Below are 21,224 nucleotides of genomic sequence, written 5' to 3' on the forward strand. Positions count from 1 at the left end.
GGAGAGGAGACACCAAGTGATCCTGCTTGGAACCTCAAGTCGTGGCAGAGCATCAAGCCGCACTTCGGAACAGGAACCATAACAGGAGCCACTTCCGACTCCTCTTACTTCAGTCGTCTTCAGTTGTTCAGCGGTTTTGCAGCTGAGCAGGGTTTCAATCCCGGCGTCCACAACATCTATGCTGGTACAGCATGATTCACCATTGTAGGTGAGGTTAGACTTTAACAAACTCTTTACAGGCAAGGGTTTCTTGCTCCCATCTGCTCACAGTCTTACTGTTTTCTGTTCTAGTTGGGGGGCACGTGGTGAACTTCTCGAATCTGGATGTCGGCATGCCGTTGACTGTCGCTCCCATGTCTATGCCCATCCGTGTTGGTGTCCCATCTGCTAAGACCATGCATGTCGTTGTGCCCTGTGTTTTGTCGTCTTCTTTCTGGTCCTTGGGATTATTGCAGGAATCATGTGTACCTTCTAGGTCCTCTTGCGCTTGTGCCTTATTGGTCATTGCAGTGAGGATTGTTCTCTGTCTTTGCTTTCTCTGTCGCTCTGTTTTTTTGCTACTGCTCAATCCCTTCCTTTATTTCTTTTTTGCAGTCCTTTCATCGCTTCTCTGTCTTGGTTCTTCCGTGGTGTGGAGCTCAGACAAATGGATGTAATGGTGGAGTTGGCCGTGTTTCCAGCATGTCACTCGATGAGCTGGGTATGTTTTCCATTTGTGCCAGGTCCCGCTGCACCACTTGCACGTGTCTGGTCGTTTTGGCTCCAGGTTTCCCAGCTTCTGCCTTTTGTGTCAACAGCCGCTACTACTGCTTCTGGTTCTGCGACATCCACTGGAAGACGACCCATTGCGGCCTCCAATGTGGATACGTGTCCGTCTGCTCATTCTCTTTGATGGCCCATTTCTAAGATGTGGTCTAGTGCTAGGTTTCTCTTCAAAAGTTTTGCTCGGCAAAGTTTTTCTGAGGATAGACCGTGTATCAACTGCTGTCTGACTGATAATTCTTCGTCCGAGAACTCACACCCAACTGCCATTTCTCTGAGCCTGGTATGGAAATCGTCGATCTTTGAACTTTGGCATGCTAGGTTCATATGGAAGCATTCACAGTCTGGGTCGAGCTGTGGTTTGAATTTGTTGTTCAGTGCCGCCTTTGCTGCTGCATAGTTTGGATCTAGGCTGCAGTTAGGTAGCGAGTTAAACAGTCGTAGCGCTAGAGTACTGCGGTTTAACATGAGGAATGCTCTTACCTTAGTCTGCTATGATGCTCCTTGATTTTTAGATGCGGCTCCAATTGTTGTAGTCGCAGCTCCCATCTCTGGGCTACTCCTGGCGCATAGGGTTCAAACAGCCACATGAAAGTGTCTTGTAATTAATCTAGCCACGTGGCTGTGTCTGGGGCTAGCCTTTCTTCCTCTGGGTTTCCCCCCTCGCTGGCCTGTTTGCTCTGTCTCTTTCAGGTGACACCTGCTGTTCTTCAGCCATTTTCCTGTCTGTAGATTCTACGTGCCGGTCTTCTTTTCTTGTTGTTTGGAGATGTCCCCTCTATTCTTCTATACGTTTTTTACTTTGTGTTTAGCGTAATCGTTTTGTTTTCCTGGCTCTGCATCAAGCTCTCTTTTATGGTGGGCTCTGCCGACAGGTCACTGGCCTCCCCACTGTGTTACGACCATTGGGGCTCCGAACAAGGGTCTTCTAACTGGCACTCCTTGAGCTTTCACGACACAGATAACCTAGCTGTGTCCCGTTTGGACGGCAGGCGGCTGGAATCTGCACCATAGTTTGCTGCAGTGATCCAGTGTGACATTGCCTGTGTATGTCTATGATATGATATGAGAAGTAATTTATAACGCGCCTATACATAAGTGTTTCTAGGCACGAAAAGTAGGGGAAGGGGGACAGAAGGAGGACAAAAAAATGTCTTACAAGGCGTCATTCAGATCGCGCAAGTGCGGGGAGGAGGGAGTGGAGAAGTGCCAGGGGTAGTGGGGGAAGAGAGAAGTGCAGGTAACTCAATAAGTGCTGCTGGAGGGTGGCTCATAGGTGCAGAGAGACAAGGGACTGTAGGGTTGCAGATACAGACCCTTAAGTGCTGTGGGAGCCCAGAGGCAGTGCAAGGGCAACTGGACATGCAGGAGCCTGGCCTGAGTTTCAGTGGGTGGTCAGGTGACCAGTGTGCGGAGCAGTCAGAGACATCAGCAAGGGAGAGGAAGAGAGAAAGCGGAAGCGAAAAGGAAGGAGTTGCTTCCGAAAACCGGAGATGGTTCTGCTCAAGTTTGAGAGAGGCAGGGAGGCTGTACCATAGGGAGTCACTAGCCGAGGAAAGAAATCTACTCCCCATTCTCTGCTTGGGAAGCGTCTGACCCTCAGACAGTTGGTGGTGAATGAGTGGAGGGCTCGAGAAAGAAGATGTTTAGGAAGAGAAAGTTGGAGGTAGTGCAGTCCCAGGCCCCAGAAAGCCTTGTGGACGATGCAAAGGGTCTTGAACTTGATTCTTGCAGCCACAGGGAGCCAGTGTAGAGATTTCAGAGCTGGAGTGATACGATCCCTGGGCTTGAGGCCAAGGACAAGTCTTGCAGTCCTGTTCTGCATAAGTTGTAAAGGTCAAAGAGTAGAGACAGGCAGATTTAGAAAGAGGCTGTTGCAATAGTCCAGCCTAGAGAAGACCAGGGCTCTGGAGACAGTGAGCTTCTGGGGGAAAGTGAGAAAAGGCAGACTACCGCTGTAGAGGTGCAATTGATAGTGTGACCTCTTAGAGATGTTGGAGATGTGAGGAAAGAAGGAGAGGGCGGAGTCGAAGGTCACACCAAGATTCTTAGCCTCACAGGAAGGAGCAGGAAGAGGGCCCATGCTGGGTGAGGGGAGGGCAGGGGAGGGAGGGAGGGAGGAAAGGGAAGGGAGAGGGGAAGGAGAGGAAGGGAGAGGGATGGAGAGAAGGAGGAAGGGAGAGGGAGGGGGGGGAGAGACCCAATGAGGAGGATCTCAGTCTTACTGGCATTAAGGCAGAGGTCATTGGCGGCACACCATTCCTGAGTTGTGGCCAGCCAGTCTGGTATGAGAGAAGGGGCACTGTGTGCACGGCATGTACTGAGACGAGGAAGAGGATTGCCATGAGAGAGAGTGTGAACCATAATGCGCAGTCTAGTGTTGTGATTAGTCCAAGACATTTCCCAGCCCTAGAGGTGGGAGTTTGAATCAGCACTGCAGCGAAATGGAGAGAGCTTCCTTTTCCAAGCGTCAACTTGGAAACCTATGGAAAACTCAGGTTGCAGTGCAGAGCAGACATTGTCCCAGACCGGGAGCAAGCCCCGACAGGAGGCGAGTGGAGGCGGCGAGAGAGGGAACCAACCCAAGCACTCCTGGCTGGTCAGGCAGACCAGGAAGCAGAGGGGACCGAGAGCCATGACCCCGCAGAGCACTGCTGGCATGAGGAGAGATGCAGAAGCAAGCTCCCGACTGGCCACGTAGTGAGGCATTGCCCGATTGACAGTGAAATCGACAGGCGAAGAAGAAGAAGGAAGTCGCAGCGGGAACTGGAGGCTAGGACGGGCTTCGTTACGATGCGAGGAGTGAGAACGCCCTGTGCCAATGACTGGGGAAAACCACCCAAGTCCAGCAAATACTAAGGTGCGTACCTGAATATGTGTGAGTGAAGTGGAAGAACGTGTATGTTGTCTGTGAACCCAGAGGGAAGAAGCAGTTACTTGGTTGCTGAGAGTGGGGGAGAGAGTAATCCTCATCGGGATCAGTGTCATCTTCATAGTCACAGTACTGTACCAGGTGTCCTCTAGGGCTTGTAATAAATAAATTACCAGTAGTCCAAAAACGAGCGCGCACCGGGTAAGGAGTAACGCTGTGGGACAGAACTGGTTGATGAGAGGTGACAAACTGGCTCACAGCGAACAGTGTGTTTATACCGTTAATACAATGTTTGCTTAGTTAGATACAGTTGCACTTCAAACTTTGCATATTCTCAGTTCCCAAGAAGCTAACTGGGTGGACTACGCCATACCCCTATAGCAAGGCATACATTATTTAGACATTATTGGAGCAAACAGACCTACCCTCCTTCAGCCCATCTTCTCCCCATGTCGTGCCACATTGCTTCCTGCTCTATCCCACAAACAGTTTGCAATTAGTAATAACATAATTGTGCTGACCTCCGGGACTTCATTCAACTGCCATTGGTCAGCAACGGAAAGGAAGGAACATGCAACACCCTGAACTAGTGTCAAGGGGGACATTCACACAGCTCCTACAAGATAGTAACTTTGCAAACACTATTGTGGACACTCTGACACTCTGAGGGCTTGTTACTTTTTCATGGACGTCAAAACCTACCGTCCGATTGGCTTTTCTCGGAGCGCCTCTCCATTCCACATCCTGATTATCATACTCGCTAGCCGTGGGGCGGTTTGGAAATGCCTTGGTGCCATGCAAGTGCCTGTTGTGTTGAGTAGCTTTTCCCCAGCTCCCATGAAATGCTGTGGGCCTCGCCGATCTTGATTACATCACTCGGTGCTGTGCCCAGCGACTGCCGTCTGCTGGAGACAAGCAACCTGGAGTCAGCTTCCCCCTCCCTCTGCCGCGGTGCACAGGCAATGCATTTGAAGTTGGTCTGTGATGTGAGGCCCACCCATGATACCCCTGTGAAGAGAGCCTACCCGCAGTTACACCACCCTCACCTATACATGGCACGTTTCCCTGTATATATATTGTGGTATATACAATGTGTCCCCCCCGTTGTTTCACTCCAAGCATGGACATTAGGGCTTACTGCAGTTCCCTGGGGTCCCTGTGTTTTCCCCCTTAGTGAGCGTCCCAACATATCACCGTTATTCCTGCAGTTGATAAGTGCGCCCCCCTGTCTGGCGCTCAATCGGCACCTTCATTACATTCTCCCCTTCCATCAATCTTTCGATCGACATTTCCCCCATTATTTCCCTACTTTGTTCCTTGCGCATCCATAGATGTGTTACCCTATCCAAATCCCCTCCTTCTTCCTCGTACCCTTCCAGTGTATCTCCTATTAAACAATCCCGCACATCTTGGGATGGGAGCATGCTATCCAGAAAGCATTATAGTCTTCTGCATTTGGCGGGGGTGCTGCAAAAACCACTTGCACTCTATCATCTCCCTCATTCACCCCGGATGGCTGTCTTTCTAATTTGCTTTCTTCATTACCAATATTATTAGTAGCCATGATATACCGTAATTTGCTTTTGCAACATTGACATTGTCTGATGACCCACAGGCTGACACAGAAGGCGACGAGCATCATGACGAGCACAGGGACATTTATTTTGAAGACACTCCAGGACCCAGGCAAATAACAAATCTAGCCAAGTGTCTGAGGCGGGCTATGGGTTTCTCTTACCATCTTCTCATGCAGTGTACGTATCTCCTTGAAAGCCTCTGTGAGTTCCATCGGCTGCATCGTTGGCGGGTATTGCTGTGCAACAGCTGCTTCCAATCTTGTGGCAGACGCAGCCCTCCATAGCAGTCGTTAGGTCAAGAACTAATCTGTTTTGTAGGGCCACCATGCACAGCGCGCAGAGCTCTTCTCGCTCTGCGCTCAGTCCTTTTTTGTTTGCATTTGCCAGCTGTAGAACCTCATAGTGGGTGATCTGCAGCCATTTAGCATTTGCGGCTGCTTGCACCCCAGGAAGTAGGAGAAACCTGAAGAAAACTGATGCTTTATCGAAGAGTCTCAAGTGCTGTGGATTGTGTCCAAACTCTGGGCTGATTCGGCAGAGATGTAGTTGCTGTTTGTTTTCTTTCTCACCACTTGCTCTTACTTGTCTCTCACCTGCTCCTGCCCTTTTTCTTCTGCCAGGATGTAGAAAGTTTGCTAAAGGCTAACCAGTCTGCCAGGGGCACGACCAATGCAGGGTTGTGGAGAGTCAGAAGTGTACATACCCCTCCCCAGTCTGGTGGCAGCTGGGCATAAACTTTGGTCCCAAAATCCCACCAAAAATTCATCACCACCGCGGTCCCTTTCTGCAGCGCCAGGATGCTCATCGTCCACTTGGAGCCAGCGTTCATCCCCAGTATGGTCGTCCCTGCCGCTCTGAAACATAGAAAATGTGGTGTAAGTGGTTTTATGGATACCAGATGGTGTTTCTCACCTATGAACGTTTTTTTGGGGGAGATTTAACTAGCACCGGAATACCACAGTACAACATACCAGCAGTCATTGGGCAAGGCAAGCACATAAATGGTATAACGGAAAACATAATTTGACACATACATTCATTTACATGGTAGTGTTCATAATACAGCTGCCTCTCCTTCCACCTCTCCACTTTGTTGCGCCAAATATTGCCGAAAGCCTCTCCATATATCTCTTGGGCGATTAGTTGGCAACATTTAGCCTGCGTACACTTCCCCCTTATCATTCGCCCATACCATATCTCAGAGACAATTATCATAAGTGGGGGCCTCTCTACTTTTCCATCGTAATAAAATAGCTCTTGTGGCTATTACAAGACCTAGATTTACCAGTTTACTCTTCAGTGGATTCAGCCTTCCCACGTATCCCAATATACATATCTTTGGTTCCCACACTATGGGTTGTTCCACTATCTCCAGTGCTTGACACACCTTTTCCCAGTATCCCTATAATGCAACATATGTGCTATATTTGCGTTTAACATATCACATCTAGGACACTTACCTTCCAATGTGGGATACATCTTCTTGATGCGGGCCGGAGTGAGGTCTGTTCTGTTCAAAAGTTTTAGGTGAATCAATCTGTGTCTGGAGTTCAATGAAATTTGCCTCGTCAGTCTGCATATCTGCACCCAATGTGTGTCCGTGAAGATGACATCAAGGCAGGTCCTTCTCCCAATCGCCCTTAATGTCTATAGTTTGTACCCCCCAGGATGTCTGCACCAGTTTATACAGCGCTGAGGCTGACTTCTTTCCCCCATCTAAAGTCAATATGTAATTAAGACAATGGTGTGATGCCCTTTCCTGTGGATATTCGGGCCACACCGAAGCCACAGCTGAGCAGATCCAACAGTAATTAAGTTTCTGAAGTGGTGTGTCTCCCACATGCATCTTAATCAGGTCCCATGACACAAATGTACCCTCGTAACATGCATCTTAATCCGGTCCCATGACACACATGTACCCTTGGGAAATAAATCGCCAAGTTCAGTATGCCTACCTTGCGCTGGTGGGTTGCCAGTAGATTATCCTTTGCCGGACCTAGGAAAGGCACGCCCATATTGGCATGACTCGATTATATAACACCGTATTCCTGGGGCGTTTAACCTAGTCCATGCCTCTTGTGTAACTGACACTGGATCCATCTGGTTAGTTTTGCACTGCATCCCCCCAGTCAGTGTGTGCAACAGGGCTGACGGTGCAGCCCCCTGCCTTTCCAATTCAATGTATGATGTGTGCGGTCCTCCCTCGACCGAATACACTGCATACTATGCATGGTCAGCGAGGTTATACAACTCAAAGTCAGGTACTGATAACCCTCCCAGTTTGTACGGTAGTGTGAGGCGTTTCCAGCTAATCTGTATCTATCCCTTCCAAACAAATGAGGAACATGCTCTAGCCACTGTGGTAAAAAAGGATATGCCCGGCCATAGTCGTACGTTGCTAAATAAATAGAACAGTTTGGGCAGGATAATCATTTTTACCAACTCAACCCGTCCGATCAACGAAATAGGGAGATGGTTCCCCCGCTCCAATTTAGTAGAAAGCTTTGGAACCAAGGAATCATAGTTAAGGGATTTAACAAGTGCAGATGATCGGGCAATCTCAACGCCCCACTTTAGCCCGAACATGTGCCCTGGCTCCAAGGTGGCACCCGCTAGCCGAAACACCTTGGACTTGTTGCTCTTCAGGAGTATTTCCCCAACTCATGAACAGCCGCTAATATCGTCTGTAATTATTTCCCAGGGTTTCTTACATACATCAGTATGTCGTCCGCATATCATTTTATAAGTTCCACTCGCCCGGCAATATTAATGCCTACATAAGCGTGTTGGGCCCGCATACGATCTGCCAGGGGCTCTATGACTAATGCAAAAAGCAAGGGTGACAACGGGCAATCCTGCCTGGTGCCTCCCGCCAGAGCTAGTGTCGGCGAGAGGACCCCATTCACGCATACCCTGGCATATGGCTGTGTGTATAGAATCCTCACCCACTTTAAAAAATTTGGCCCACACCCATAGTTATGTAGAACCCTGAATAAAAATGGCCAATACACTGTGTCAAATGCTTTTTGCATGTCCAAAGATACAGCTACCCCCTCAACATCCTGTGGTATCCGTACCATTACATTATACAGCCGGCGAATGTTAGATTCTGTTGATCTCCCCAATCCAAACCCCGCCTGGTCCTCATGCACCATACAGGGCATCAATGGGTTAAGCCCTAGACACCAAGATTTTTGCAAACACCTTAGCGTCAGTGTTTATTAAGGATAGTGGGCGATACGACCCGCAATCATCTGGGGGTTTACCTGGTTTTTAGTAGCAGAATAATAATCGCTTCGCGCATCGATTCAGGTAAGCCTCCAAATTCCAGCGCTTCAGACCACACCGATAATATTCTAGGGGATAACACGTTTATGAATTCTTTTTAAAACTCTGCCCTGAGTCCGTCCGACCTCGGGGCCTTCCCACCTGGGAGATCTCTGATCGCTTCCTTAATTTTGCTCAACGTTATCGGCTCTTCCAGCGCGGAACGTGCTTCTGCCGACAACAATGTAGTGGAAATTTATTTATTTATTTTATTGAGCATTTTCTTAACATACAATTACCGACTGTCTCGTACATATATTTGTATTGCACAGGCATGTAAAAGAAAACAGGTGCATTTTTAGGTTAAACTAGAAAACCCAAACCCAACCCCCACCCCCTCCCCTCCTTAAGACAAAACAAGTCACAGGTGTTGATCATCGGGATGATTTCTTTCAGTTCTTTGGGGCATCATCTCCCTAGTTGTATCTCCAGTCATTTGTAGGCCTCAAGGAAGGGGGCCCACTCCATTTCCCTACTTGGGGTGGTCTTGTAGAGGGCACTTGTAATATTCTCCATCTCATAGAGATCTCTAGCTTTCTGGGCCCAGGTTGATTCCGATGGGAGGTTCTCCGATTTCCAGCTTATAGTGATACAGGCCCTTGCTGCTATTAGCAGGAAGTGTGTCATATGGGCGACACATTTTCACCAATCTTCCTGCTGTTCCAAGCCGAATAGCACCAGTCTGGGGTCGCACTCTCTGGTAACCCCATCTACCTTTCTGATCCAGGCTAATGCCTCTTTCCAATATGCTTGGGCTTTTGGGCACAACTACCACATATGCCAGTTGTCAGCCTGGGCGCTGCATCCTCTCAGTTGCTACAGTTTTCTGGCCTAACATGGCAACTATGTAAGGGATTACTAAAAACTCACACTGCCCAGCTGGTGGTGGTGGGTGAGGTCGGCCACAGGGATCCTAGAAAAAAATCTGTTAAGTGCCCTTTGTTTTTTCTTACCTTGGTATCTTATTTTGTTATTCATGTGCATGTTTGTGTTGGAGAACGGTATACATGGTGTTAGGCAGACACCTGTGCAGTTCCCTTAGGGACCACTGCAAAAGGCTTAAGACTACAGGTGTTGGCAGTAAACCCAATTGGTAGCAGTCTGCACCACCCAGATTTACCTGGAGCTGTGGCTGAGCAGTCAGACTTCTCTCAAGAAGAATTAGGCAGTATATAGAGTATACACAATAGGTACAGAGATACAGTAGCACAAGCAAACACTGACCAGAGCTTTGGTGTAAAAGTATATAATTATTTATTTAAAGACACACTTGTAAATCACACTAGCACAAAAAGAGGTAAGTAAATTCAACACACAGTCACTATTATAGATATACAACCCTGATTACTTATTAGACAAGTCTTAGTAAGAAACACCACTTATTTTCAGACAGAGGTGAGCGCTTAACCTAAAATGGCACTCTAATAAGTTATAAAAAAAAGGGAGGGAAAAGGCAGAGTTATGGAAGCACACAATTTCAATACTTTTAAAAGAACCACAGTAAGGCAGGTTAGGCAAAGTCTACTGGAGAGCAAGGAAGTTCAAATGCCAGGCCCACTCTTAGAGAGAGCAAGCAAAATGTGTCCAGGATCACACAGTGGGGTTATGCCCAAAGAGCCTTTGTAGATAGTTCAAAAAAAGATGAGATCAAGTCAGGAAAAGTTAGTTAACAGGCCCCAGGCTAACCCAGGTTAGAAAGTCGAGGATTTACTGTCACCCCGAACGATCTGTCGCAAGGGAAGGCAGGCGGGACACAGTACCTGAAATGGGAAGAACGCTCCAACGGGGGCAGTTGTTCCTGGCAGCGGGTGCAAGTCGGTGTTTCGTCCAAGGGAAGCGGAGGTCTCGACGTGGAGGAAAGATGAAGGTCGTTGCAATGCCAGGGAAGAAACCAGCCGCAGATTTCTCCGGTTACAAGGTACTACCCTTTTCTTCGCGGTAGTAATAAACCGTGGTATCCTGGTTGCCGGGGTGCTTGGCACAGGCAAGGCGGCCATGAGATGATCTAGGAAGGCGAAAAGACGGGCAAACTGATTATCCCCACCAGTCAAAGGAAGAAGACTCTCCGGACTGGAGATCTCCTCTGTCGTCGGGAAAAGTGGTGAGACGGTTCAGCAGGGCTCCACCGGTGGTGTCGTCATTGCAGGTCGGCTCGGCTTCTCCCTCCTCGGATTCTTTAGGTCCTGTGGCGACTTCTGAAGTTCCAGTCCCCAAAGCCCTGCTTTTATGCAGAAAACCCCCATTCATCAGTTCTAGCTGTCACTCAAACATGCTAAGTGGTGAGCCAGGCGGCCAGTCACACCAGAGTGCGACTTGAGTTGCCAAGGCAACTCAGTCCAGGGTGCCTAAACCCCCTCTCACACCCCCTGTGGTACCCAGACAGAGTGGCACCACTTTTGGAGGCTTCTGTGGAGAAGCCCACCAAAAAGTGGAACAAAGGGCTCGACTTGGGTTGGAGTCACAGAAGCGAACACAAACGCCATTTTGGAACCGAGTTTCGGCAAAAAATACCAACCAGTGAATTTATATTCATTTGATAAACCAGCGGTATGTTCGAGGCTATATTAAAAAGTGCTAGCCTCGAACAATGGGAAAATCCCATAGGAATATATTCGCGGTCGAATATAAAAAGTAGTATCCACTGCCACCAGCCAAAACTCAGTCGGGGGAACTGGACAGTGCCCCCTCGAACAACAGACCCCGGGGCAATCGAATTGCCCCGACCAGTACGTCCACAATATGATGGTTTGTACTGGTTCTGTTCACAATTTAAGACTAGTAAAGCCAATGGTGACTTTACATGCCCTAGGAGACAGTAGTCAGTCCCAGGGTATGGAGTCTATGTTTGGGGGTCGCTACGACACCCCTGGGTTACTACACAGAGGGTGCTGTGTAGCCCACATAACCAAAAACACATGAAGCCCTATGGGGTAAAGGACCCCATAGCCCATAAAACACATACAAAGTCAAAGGAACTCCTCAAATCATGTCTAAGAGTGGGAGAAAAAGAGTCTCACTCTTAGCAGGAGAAAAAAATAAACCCCAGAAATCCAGCAAAGCTGCTGGGGGACTCACTAGGTTTGGGAAATTAGCCTTTACAGAGAATTCTCCCTAACACATGGGCATCAGATGTGACCGTTCCACTGTTTAAAGATTTTACAAAGCATTATATCCTATAGGTCACAGCCAATGTACGCTTTTTATCTATTCCTTTGCCTAGATGTGATGCCTTGATATCACAAAAGTTGCCCTTTGAGCATTGGATCAGAACATTTTGCATTCGTTTTAATGTAGAAATGCATAATTCTGTTTTTATTGTTTTCGTTTTTTAGATACTGTAACACACTGATCATGCCTCCCCCAGACACCATGTTCTGTGCTCAGCAGATCAACATTCCTCCGGAACTGCCAGATCTATTGAAGCAGTTTACCAAAGCTGCAATCAGGACACAACCTCATGATGTTCTGCAGTGGTCTTCTGCGTAAGTAGTACACTATAACAACACGCTATGAATACTTGTTTGACCCACTTACACTACGCAAATTGGCAGCACAATTCAGCGGTCAAGTAGAGCTTGAAAACATTTTTAAAATGTCTCTAATAATGCTGCTTAAAATGTTTGTTTTTAGGGCAGGTGTTTTATATTTGTCTGGGTGCGAATCATTTCTGCGTACCTAAAGTGTTTTTCCAACAGCATTTTGAAGAGACAGCCCCTTATATCAATAGAGTACATGCCAATAGAGAACGTTGCAAAGCATTGCTTTGATCCAGTTTCAGTTAGAACATCCTTTTTTAAATGACATGTTCTAGATTGTTTTTACGATTCTTGTAAATGCACATATATGTACTATGGAGGACCAGTGCTACATGATAACCGCTTTCATATTTCATTTGGTTTTGAATATGATCTACATCCTGTTAAGTCTAAATAAAATCAGAGGCTTTGCACTAATGACTAGTGCTTCAAAAAGTTTTGTATTAATGAAAGTTGATGCAACAATGTGCGAGCTGTGCATAAGATGCAGATCAAAAGGATCATTTCCCTTTTTGTGGTTTGATTATCGAAATCCTGGTCTTCACTCGTGGAGCATACACAGACCCTCCCCAACAGGAAAATGCAAATGTGGTAGCGCTCAATAGAGTTGCAGAACATTTGATGTCGGCCGCCGCTCCCACTGCTCTAAAGATATGCAGCAGCTGATGTGCAAGCATAATACTGACAGCGTGGCTCCTGCTTCACTGTCGGTATTAGTTCGAGCACTCCCACTCATTTGAAATGGGACCAGTGCCATTCCAAGCAGTGTGCAGACTGTAATTGCAACTCATGGGCGATTTCTAGATCCCCCATTTCCCTCCCTTTTCAAGCATACCCAGGCAGGGGCGCTGAGTAGGCGGGGGCTCCGGGGCCCGGGCACCCCAGGCAGACCGAAGTCGGGGCTGAGACCCCCCCACCTCCAGGGCCGCAGAGAAGAGACGCAGTATGGATGGGCCTTTGTTCCATCCATACTGTGTCTCTCTCTGGCGGCCCGGGTGAAAGCCGGGTAAAAAACGATGTTTAAAAATTGAGGGACAGATGCAAAGCAGGGGGCTCTTGCTTTGCATCTGTGCCTCAATTTCTAAAAATCGTTTTGGGTTGGGTATACTTCTACATCTGTGCACCCGGGTGCACGGATGTAGAGGTACACCCAACCCAAAGCGATTTTTAAAAATGGAGGCACAGATGCAAAGCAAGCCTGCCCCTCATTTTCTAAAAATCGTTTTGGGTGGGGAGTATTTGTACATCTGTGCACCCCTCGTCGCAAGAGGGGTGCACAGATGTAGAGGTACACCCAACCCAAATCGATTTTTAGAAATGGAGGCACAGATGCAAAGCATGTCTGTCCCTCAATTTCTAAAAATCGTTTTGTGTTGGATGTATTTGTACATCTGTGCACCCCTCTTGGCAACAGGACTTCTATAACTGAAATGCTATGCAATGCTAGTTCATCTTAGTGGGGCTGCTATACTTTTGATAGGACAACATCAGCACTGCTGCTACACTCTTATTGACAAGGCCCCAGCACTTCTCTGCAGTTTTATTTACATTTTAATTGGTTATATATTGGTCTGCAGCCCACACACACTCATGGGATTCCCATGCACCCACTTTTGACACACTCACAGAATGGGATGGCATTTCGTTCTCCCATCCTAGTTGTGTTGCTCTGCCTTTTGAGGGCTTCTACAACCTGGATGATTATAAAGGGGTGGAGTAGGGTCAGTGTTGGCCTACTGGAATGCAACTGGATGGTTTAAACCTCCTTCTTACTTGACTTTAGTACATGCAGTACATGCTAGCCAATGTTTCCCCTGTTCAGCGCTTCCCCCCCAAACCCCCCTTCGCACCAAGTTGGCGACAACGTGCAAATGCAGTCATAACCGCTGGTGATGTCACTTCCTATATTTGGGCACCCCCCGGGAATTTCAGAAGCCGGCTCCCCTGTACCCAGGTAGTGAATGCGTACCTCCTCCCAAGAGGCACGCTTGCAGAGAGCCTAATTGCCCATGTGCATGCTTTAATACAAAGCATGTACAGTAGGAATTCCCTTATTTGCATGGCAAACACCAACCTGCAGGTGAAGGAATGCCCCAGAAACGCTGTTCGTTCCTTGAGAGCTGCCGTCTTCTGACTCCCCCTGCTATAGCTGTATCTTAAACAAACAAGGTAGCCAGGTAAGACGCAGAGCACCTATGCGGAGTACTGCGGTGAGTCCAGACACTCTCCAAAAGACTGGCCGCAAGATCGGACGCCGTAATGTTATGTTATTTTGCATTTATTTAGCGCCTTATATACCATTGGTATGGTCTGAAGGCGCTGGTAGGTTGAACGCCCTTGGGAACCGAAGTTTAGATCAGTAGAGAGAGTAGAGGGAGTCAAAAGGTGCATGTGAGCACCGGGTATGTGTGCAGCTCGTGCGGTATTCGTGTGATAGCTGCTTCTTAGCTGTAGGTGAGGTGGTTGAGAGATCAGGAGTATGTGTTTGCTCTGGCAGGGTTTATCCAGACCGGATGTGGCTGCGTTAGGCCTGAGAAGAACGCCTGGCTGGGGGTGTGTAACCAGCAGTGTTTACTTAGAATGATGTGGAGTGAGCGGCGGATGTTGGTATGAGAACAGTTATACCGAATGGTGTCATAGTATCTCTGTGTTCTAGTTGAGTGGTGATGTAAAGGAGAGAGTAAGCGTGGTGGTGAGATATGATGAGTAATATGCTTTTTTGAACGTTCTCTGCATTCCCAACCATACTATATACGCAATTCTACACTCACCCCCTCTCCGCACTCGTCCGCTCTATACACTCGTCCGCTCTATACAGTCTTCCGTTCTATACATTAATTCATTCTATGCATTCATCTTCTCCAGCGATCTACATACTCTCCGCACATCCGAATTCATCCGCTATCCACACTAATGCAGAATGCTGTTCGTTCCATGAGAGCTGCCTTCTTCCTGACTCCCCCTATTTTAACAATGAAAGCTATAATTAGCCAGGTAACGCGCATAGCGCCTGCACGGAGACCTCCAGTGAGTAAAGTCACCCTACTAAAGACTGGCCGCAAGACCGGACGCCATATTGCAGAACGCTGTTCGTTCCTTGAGAGCTGCCTTCTTCCTGACTCCCCCTTCTTTAACTAACAAACAAAGATATAATTAGCCAGGTAAGGCGCATAGTCCTGCAGTGAGACCAGTCACTCTCCAGTCACACGCCAGTCTGCCGACAGTGTTGGCATAGTATGCAAGGTTTGAGCATGCGCGAGCCTCGTCCCGGCTTGCGCATGCACTTGTTTAATAAAGGAGGTCCCAGAAAGGCAGTTGCCGCTGGGACCCCGTAACAGCAACAGGCGTCCCGCGTCTCTCTTCCGAGTGTGCATGTGTATGCGTGTGGGGGCCTGGCGGTCTCACTTGACATCCAACACTGGCGACGAGGTACCGTGGCAGGGGGGAACGCAACATTGCTCCGGCGGCTTTCAAAGCCGGAGAAAGCGTTTGTCTCCCCACGCGGTTACAGACCCGATGCAGTTGCGCAGCGGCCATCTTTGGAGCAGGCGGATCACGGCGGTTGCGGCCCACACGGGTGCTCGTGCACCGGCTGCGCTCTGCAGTCAAAAAGAACAATTTTTGGACACTACATGGCCCTTTGAGGACAAAGGGCTGTGGATACTGCCTTTTGGTAAGGCTGATGGCACACCAAGTGCGTTGAAGACACCACCTGCTGCAAGCACAGACCCCCATCACCAAGCTGATCATCCAGACCCTGGATTTATCTCCCAGAAAAGGGAAGGTTGGTGTGTCTCATTTGGGCAGACACTGCTTTTACACCCTCACCCAGACACCACCATGGGTGAGCAGGATGGAGAGGATGGGGTCACTATGCCAGTACCACGCAGGCTAAACAGCACCTTGGCACCCATGCCTTAATTCGACACATCAGGCCCACCGTCCAAACTGGGGCCGAAATGGCTGTTGTGGGTGAAGAAACTGTAAATGTTTTTCAGGGCCTCTGGTGAGACTGATGATGATGCGAAGGTGGCCACAATGGTGTACTCGGCTGGCACAGAGGTCCACAGAATATTTGGCTCGCTGAACCTAAAGGTGGCCACCTATGATGCGGTAAAATAGGCCCTCCAGAACCACTTCCTCCCCATGGCGAATGTCGACTTTGACAGATTTGTAATGTGTGCGGAGAAGCAGCAGGGGGAGGAGTCCTTGGATCAGTTCTGTGCAAGGCTGAGGCACCTTGCAAGCACCTGCAGGTGGGTGAATGAGGAGGAGATGGTGCGGAATCAGTTGATACAAGGGTGCAGCATGCCAGGACACTACGCAAGAGTGTGCATGGCTACGACCCCAGTGGCTGCATCTAGAGGGCCGGCAACGTCAAGCGGGGGAAACCCCAGACGTTCGGTGATCGAGCAGGGTGTGCAAGATATGGACATTGCCGAGGAAGATGAAGAGGAGGTCTTCTTCATCTCAAGCATTGCCACAGGAGCGAAGCAGAGTAGGCAACCGACATGCACAGTGAACATTGGTGACGTGCCTACTCCTGTCTTGATCGACACAGGAGCGTCCGTCTGCGTCCTGGCAGCTGAACACTGAGGCCCTCCCAGGTCCTCCCAAGTTGGAAGAGTCCAAGGCCCAGATATACTCTTTTGGGGGGGACACGCCGCTGCCAATCCAGGGAGTCTTTGTGGCCCCAGTATCACACGGGCTGAATAAGATCAAGGCCAGGTTTTTTGTGACTCATGTAAGCCCGCATTCCCTGTTGAGCTGTGCTGCCTCCGAGGCCTTGGACATCGTACACTTTACCTTGGCAGTGTACCACACAGACATTGACCGCCTGCTGAATCGGTTCGGAAGCATCATTCAGGGTGTGGGCAAGTTGAAAGGTGACCCTATAAGACTTCACATTGATGGGTCCGTGAGGCCGACAGCTCTCAAGCACTGAAGAATTCCATTCCATTTTAGGGCGCAGGTGGAGAAGGAGCTCCAATCACTCATTGACTTGGACATCATCGAGAAGGTGGAGGGCCCAACACCGTGGGTCTCCCCCATAGTGGTGGCCCCCAAGCCCAAACAACCAAAGGGCTGTCCGCATCTGTGTGGACATGAGACTGCCGAGTGCCGCCATAAAGAGGGAACATTACCTCACGCCCACGCTGGACGATATAGTGGGTGAGCTGCAGGGGGCAAAAGTCTTTTCCAAACTCGATTTAAGATCTGGGTATCACCAGCTGGAACTCCACCCGGAGTCACGGTACATAACAACATTTACCACCCATGAGGGGTTATATCAATTTAAAAGACTCAGTTTTGGTGTCTCGTCAGTGGCGGAAGTCTTCCAGAACGTCTTCGGGTTTGTATTCGATGCAGGAGGCATCTCGCCCGACCCGGAGAAGGTGAGAGACATACGCGAGGCTGCCCCCCCAGAGTCACCGGCTGAGATGAGCTTTCTTGGCATGGTGAACTACTGTGGGAGGTTCATTCGCGATCTGGCATCGCTTTCAGTGCCCTTACGAGCATTGACGAGGAACGACGTTGCATGGGCATGGACATCCAAGGAACAGAGGGCTTTCGCCGAAATCAAGAATGCACTGTTGAGCCAGGAAACCATGACATACTTAAGCCCGGACAGGGAGTCAGAGATAGTCGTGGATGCCAGCCCGGTGGGGTTTGGGTGCAGTTCTGATGCAAGCAGACTCACATGGACTCATGCGCCCGATATTGTATGCCAGCAAGGCACTTACGGAAACCGAGAAAAGGTACTCGCAGATTGAGCTGGAGGCCCTGGCCATTCTGTGGGGCTGTAAGCAGTTTAGGCTTTATATCTTAGGGAAGCCTGTTATCATCACCGATCACAAGCCACTCATTCCGATCCTGGCGGGCGCCTCCTCCAAACCACCTCCACGCATCGAACGGTGGATGCTGTCGCTGATAGAGCATGATGTCAAATTGCAATATCGCGCGGACACCCATAAACCAGCAGACTACCTGTCCAGGCATCCAGGGGCCGGGCGCGCCCGAGGCACTGCGGAGGTGGTGGACTGCATTGAAATGGTACACAATGCCATGGAGACGGCCCTGCCGGTGGCCCTGTCACGCCAGGAAATTGCCGATGCTTCTGGGGAAGGCGAGATATTTCTGGTCATCAAGGGTGCAATGGACAACGGGGAGTGGAGAGAAGTCCTCACCAACAATGCCAGGCGAGAGGCGGAACTCAAAAGGACCTCCAAGCACTGTGGAAGGCGCTCAATGAGCTCTCTGTGACAGAGGACGGCCTTCTGTTATGAGGCCGTCAGATTGTCATCCCGCAAGCCTTAATGACCAAGGTGCTACATCTGGCGCACAAGGGACATCAAGGAGCCGCCAAGACGAAGGCACGCTTAAGACTGAAAGTCTGGTTCCCTGACCTAGAGCAAAGGGTGGACGAGTTTGTGCGTGCCTGCATTCCTTGCCAGGCGGCCAGTCCGGCGGAGAGAGGACCACTGATCAGAGCCATGGAGAAGAGTGAGCAGCCGTGGGGCACGGTGCACACCGACTTTGGCTCCACGGGTCGAGGCATGTACTTTCTGGCAGTGGTGGACCAATGGTCGCGGTACCCAGAGGTGGAACTGGTAGAGTCTACGGCCAGTGACCACACCATCTTTGCACTGGAGAAGATGTTTGCCACCCACGGCTTCCCCACGGAACTATGCTCCGAGAATGCCCTGCCGTTCCAGGGCCAGCAATTTGCCAGATATTTAGAGGAGAGGGGCATCAAACATCGGAGGGTCACCCCGCTCTGGCCGAGAGCAAACGGAGAAGCCGAGCGGTTCATGAGAACGCTCAACAAGGTCTTCAGAATCTCGTTGGATGGAGGAGGGGAACTGCGTCAGAACCTCTTCGAATTCCTCTGGGAGTATCGGACGACACCCCCATCAGTCCACCGGGGTCGCGCCAGCCTAGGCACTATTCAACCGCTGCCCCAGAGGACTGCTTCCAGAGGTAGAGGGGCGCCATCCAGGGGTGATCGACAACAACCGCGTCCACCTCGAGCGAAGGATCAAGAACGAGTGGGAACGTGTACGCAGGAACCTCCAGGACAAGACTATTGAAGTAGGGGATACTGTACTGGTCCGAAACAGGCGTCCGGAAGGAAAGCTATCCCTCACGTATGAGGCCCAACCACTAGGCGTGACCCATGTAAAGGGGTCCATGGTCACGGCGGCCAACGAGAGCGGTACGATCACAAGAAATATATCCTACTACAAGAGGATTGAGGCCGGCCCGCCGGAAGCACCGCCGAGGGTGCCGGAAGAGGTGTCCTCCCCAGTGCCCCGTCCGGCGGCACCACCGGAAGATGAAGGGCCCCCAGATGGTCCGGGGACACCGAGACCACCTCGAGAGGAGGGCAGAAGGTACCCGAGCAGGGAGGGGCGCCAACGCCCGTCGAGGTTCCAAGACTTTATTATGGACCCGGTCTCCTAGGAGGGCGAGAACTGTTCCCGTGCACTTAGGTTCTGTTTTGTTATAGTTAATGTTTATATATGTTTCACTGTTTGGAAAAAAGGAGGGATGTTGCATAGTACGCAAGGTTTGTGAGCATGCGCAAGCCTCGTCCCAGCTCGTGCATACGCTTGTTTAATAAAGGAGGTCCCAGAAAGGCACTTGCTGCTGGGACCCCGTACCAGCAACACGCGTCCCGCATCTCTCTTCCGAGTCTGCGTGTGTATGCGTCTGGGGGCCTGGGGGTCTCACTTGACATCTAACAGACAGGAGGCAAGAGGCGTGTGACTTGGTTAAGATCGAGAAGGACTCCCTGGTGCGGAAAACATTCTGCAAACCTTCAAAACGGGAATGAGGGAGGGGGAGCCTTAAGGGAACAACAAGACACTTTGGAATCCACTGAGCGGGCCAGATTCCTTCGAAGGGCGATGCTGTCTCCGGCTGTTCTTTCCTCGACAAAGACACTCCTGCTTCCGGTGCTACAGGACCTTCACCGGACGCCCAACGTCTCACAGTTTGAAGCGGGTAATAACCTGAACTCTATATTTATTAATTCCCAGCGAACCTCCGTGCTTCTGCCAGCGTTTGTTTTTCCTGTCTGTGCCTGAAGTTGCTGTAATAACAAACTGCTGATGTGGATCACGCAACGGAAGAACTTGACCGTCGGATGGGAATGGGTACTATCGGTGGACTGGAATCGGGTATCCAGGTTACGGCTCAAGCTGCCATCAGGGAAAATGTAAGATCTCCAGTTGATCCCCATACCATTCAGTCGCCCGTTGTGGCTTGGTCACCATCGGGCGCCTTGAGCATTATTAAAGAAAACGTTTGAATTACAGACTGCAAACTTTCACCCTCCACGCCAGTCGGGGTAAACGCTGACATGACTAAGCCACTGGAGGCAAGGGAGTGTTAGGCAGAATCCAGGGCAGTTCCCTTAGGGAGCACTACCCCAGATTAGGACTATAGGTGAGAGCAATAAATCCCCTTTGGTATCACTCTGTACCACAAAGATTTAGTTGGTAGCTGTGGCTGAGCAGTCAGACTTATCTCAAGAGGGAGATGAGCAGTATTCAGGGTTGACACAATAGGTAGTACAGTACTATGGAGCAAGGAAACGCTGACCAAAGTTTTGTATTAAAAAGAGAATATATATTTATTTTATACACTTCTAAGTCAACACATAGATCACAGTTAATAAAGTAAGTTAAGTTTAGTCAAAAGAAAAGCATATACAACTCCCTATTCAATTGTAGACAAGTTTGCGGTATAGTGTAAACTGAGCAAAACGGCACAGTGAAAACCTACTACAAATGGCACTCTACCAATTCAACGAAAGGGAGGGAAAGTACAAGTTAAACTGAAATATCTTCAGACACCCCCTAGCAACACTTCCCTGAAGTTTTGTGAACAAGTAATGCACAGTAACACTTTAACCAAAAGACAAGTGAATGAAAACTGAGCGAAATGGCATTCCACAAATTAAAACAGTAGGAAGGAAGAGGGGTCTAGAAGATTTAGGTGCATCAACACATTTCTCATTGAAAACGAATCTAGTGAGAGCAGATCTAACAAATCAGCCAGAGTCACTAGGCCTGAGCCCGAGTCAGGAGCAAAAATGTTCTTTTTGCTGCAGTCAAGTCTTTAGTAGAAAACTTTTGAAGAGGT

The 21,224-nt window shown here is 49.4% G+C and overlaps 1 protein-coding gene across 1 annotated transcript in view; it reads left to right on the forward strand.

Annotated features, from left to right (window-relative positions):
* ROPN1L (rhophilin associated tail protein 1 like) overlaps positions 1-21,224 on the forward strand; it is a 322,639-nt gene that overhangs the window by 92,793 nt on the left and 208,622 nt on the right. The window contains exon 2 of the mRNA XM_069613754.1: positions 11,871-12,020. Within this exon, the coding sequence (XP_069469855.1) occupies positions 11,890-12,020 (131 nt within the window). The 5' untranslated portion in view covers positions 11,871-11,889. The remainder of the gene's footprint in view (positions 1-11,870; positions 12,021-21,224) is intronic.

This window comes from Ambystoma mexicanum, chromosome 5p (assembly GCF_040938575.1).
Source record: "Ambystoma mexicanum isolate Mex_15411 chromosome 5p, UKY_AmexF1_1, whole genome shotgun sequence".
NCBI lineage: Eukaryota > Metazoa > Chordata > Amphibia > Caudata > Ambystomatidae > Ambystoma > Ambystoma mexicanum.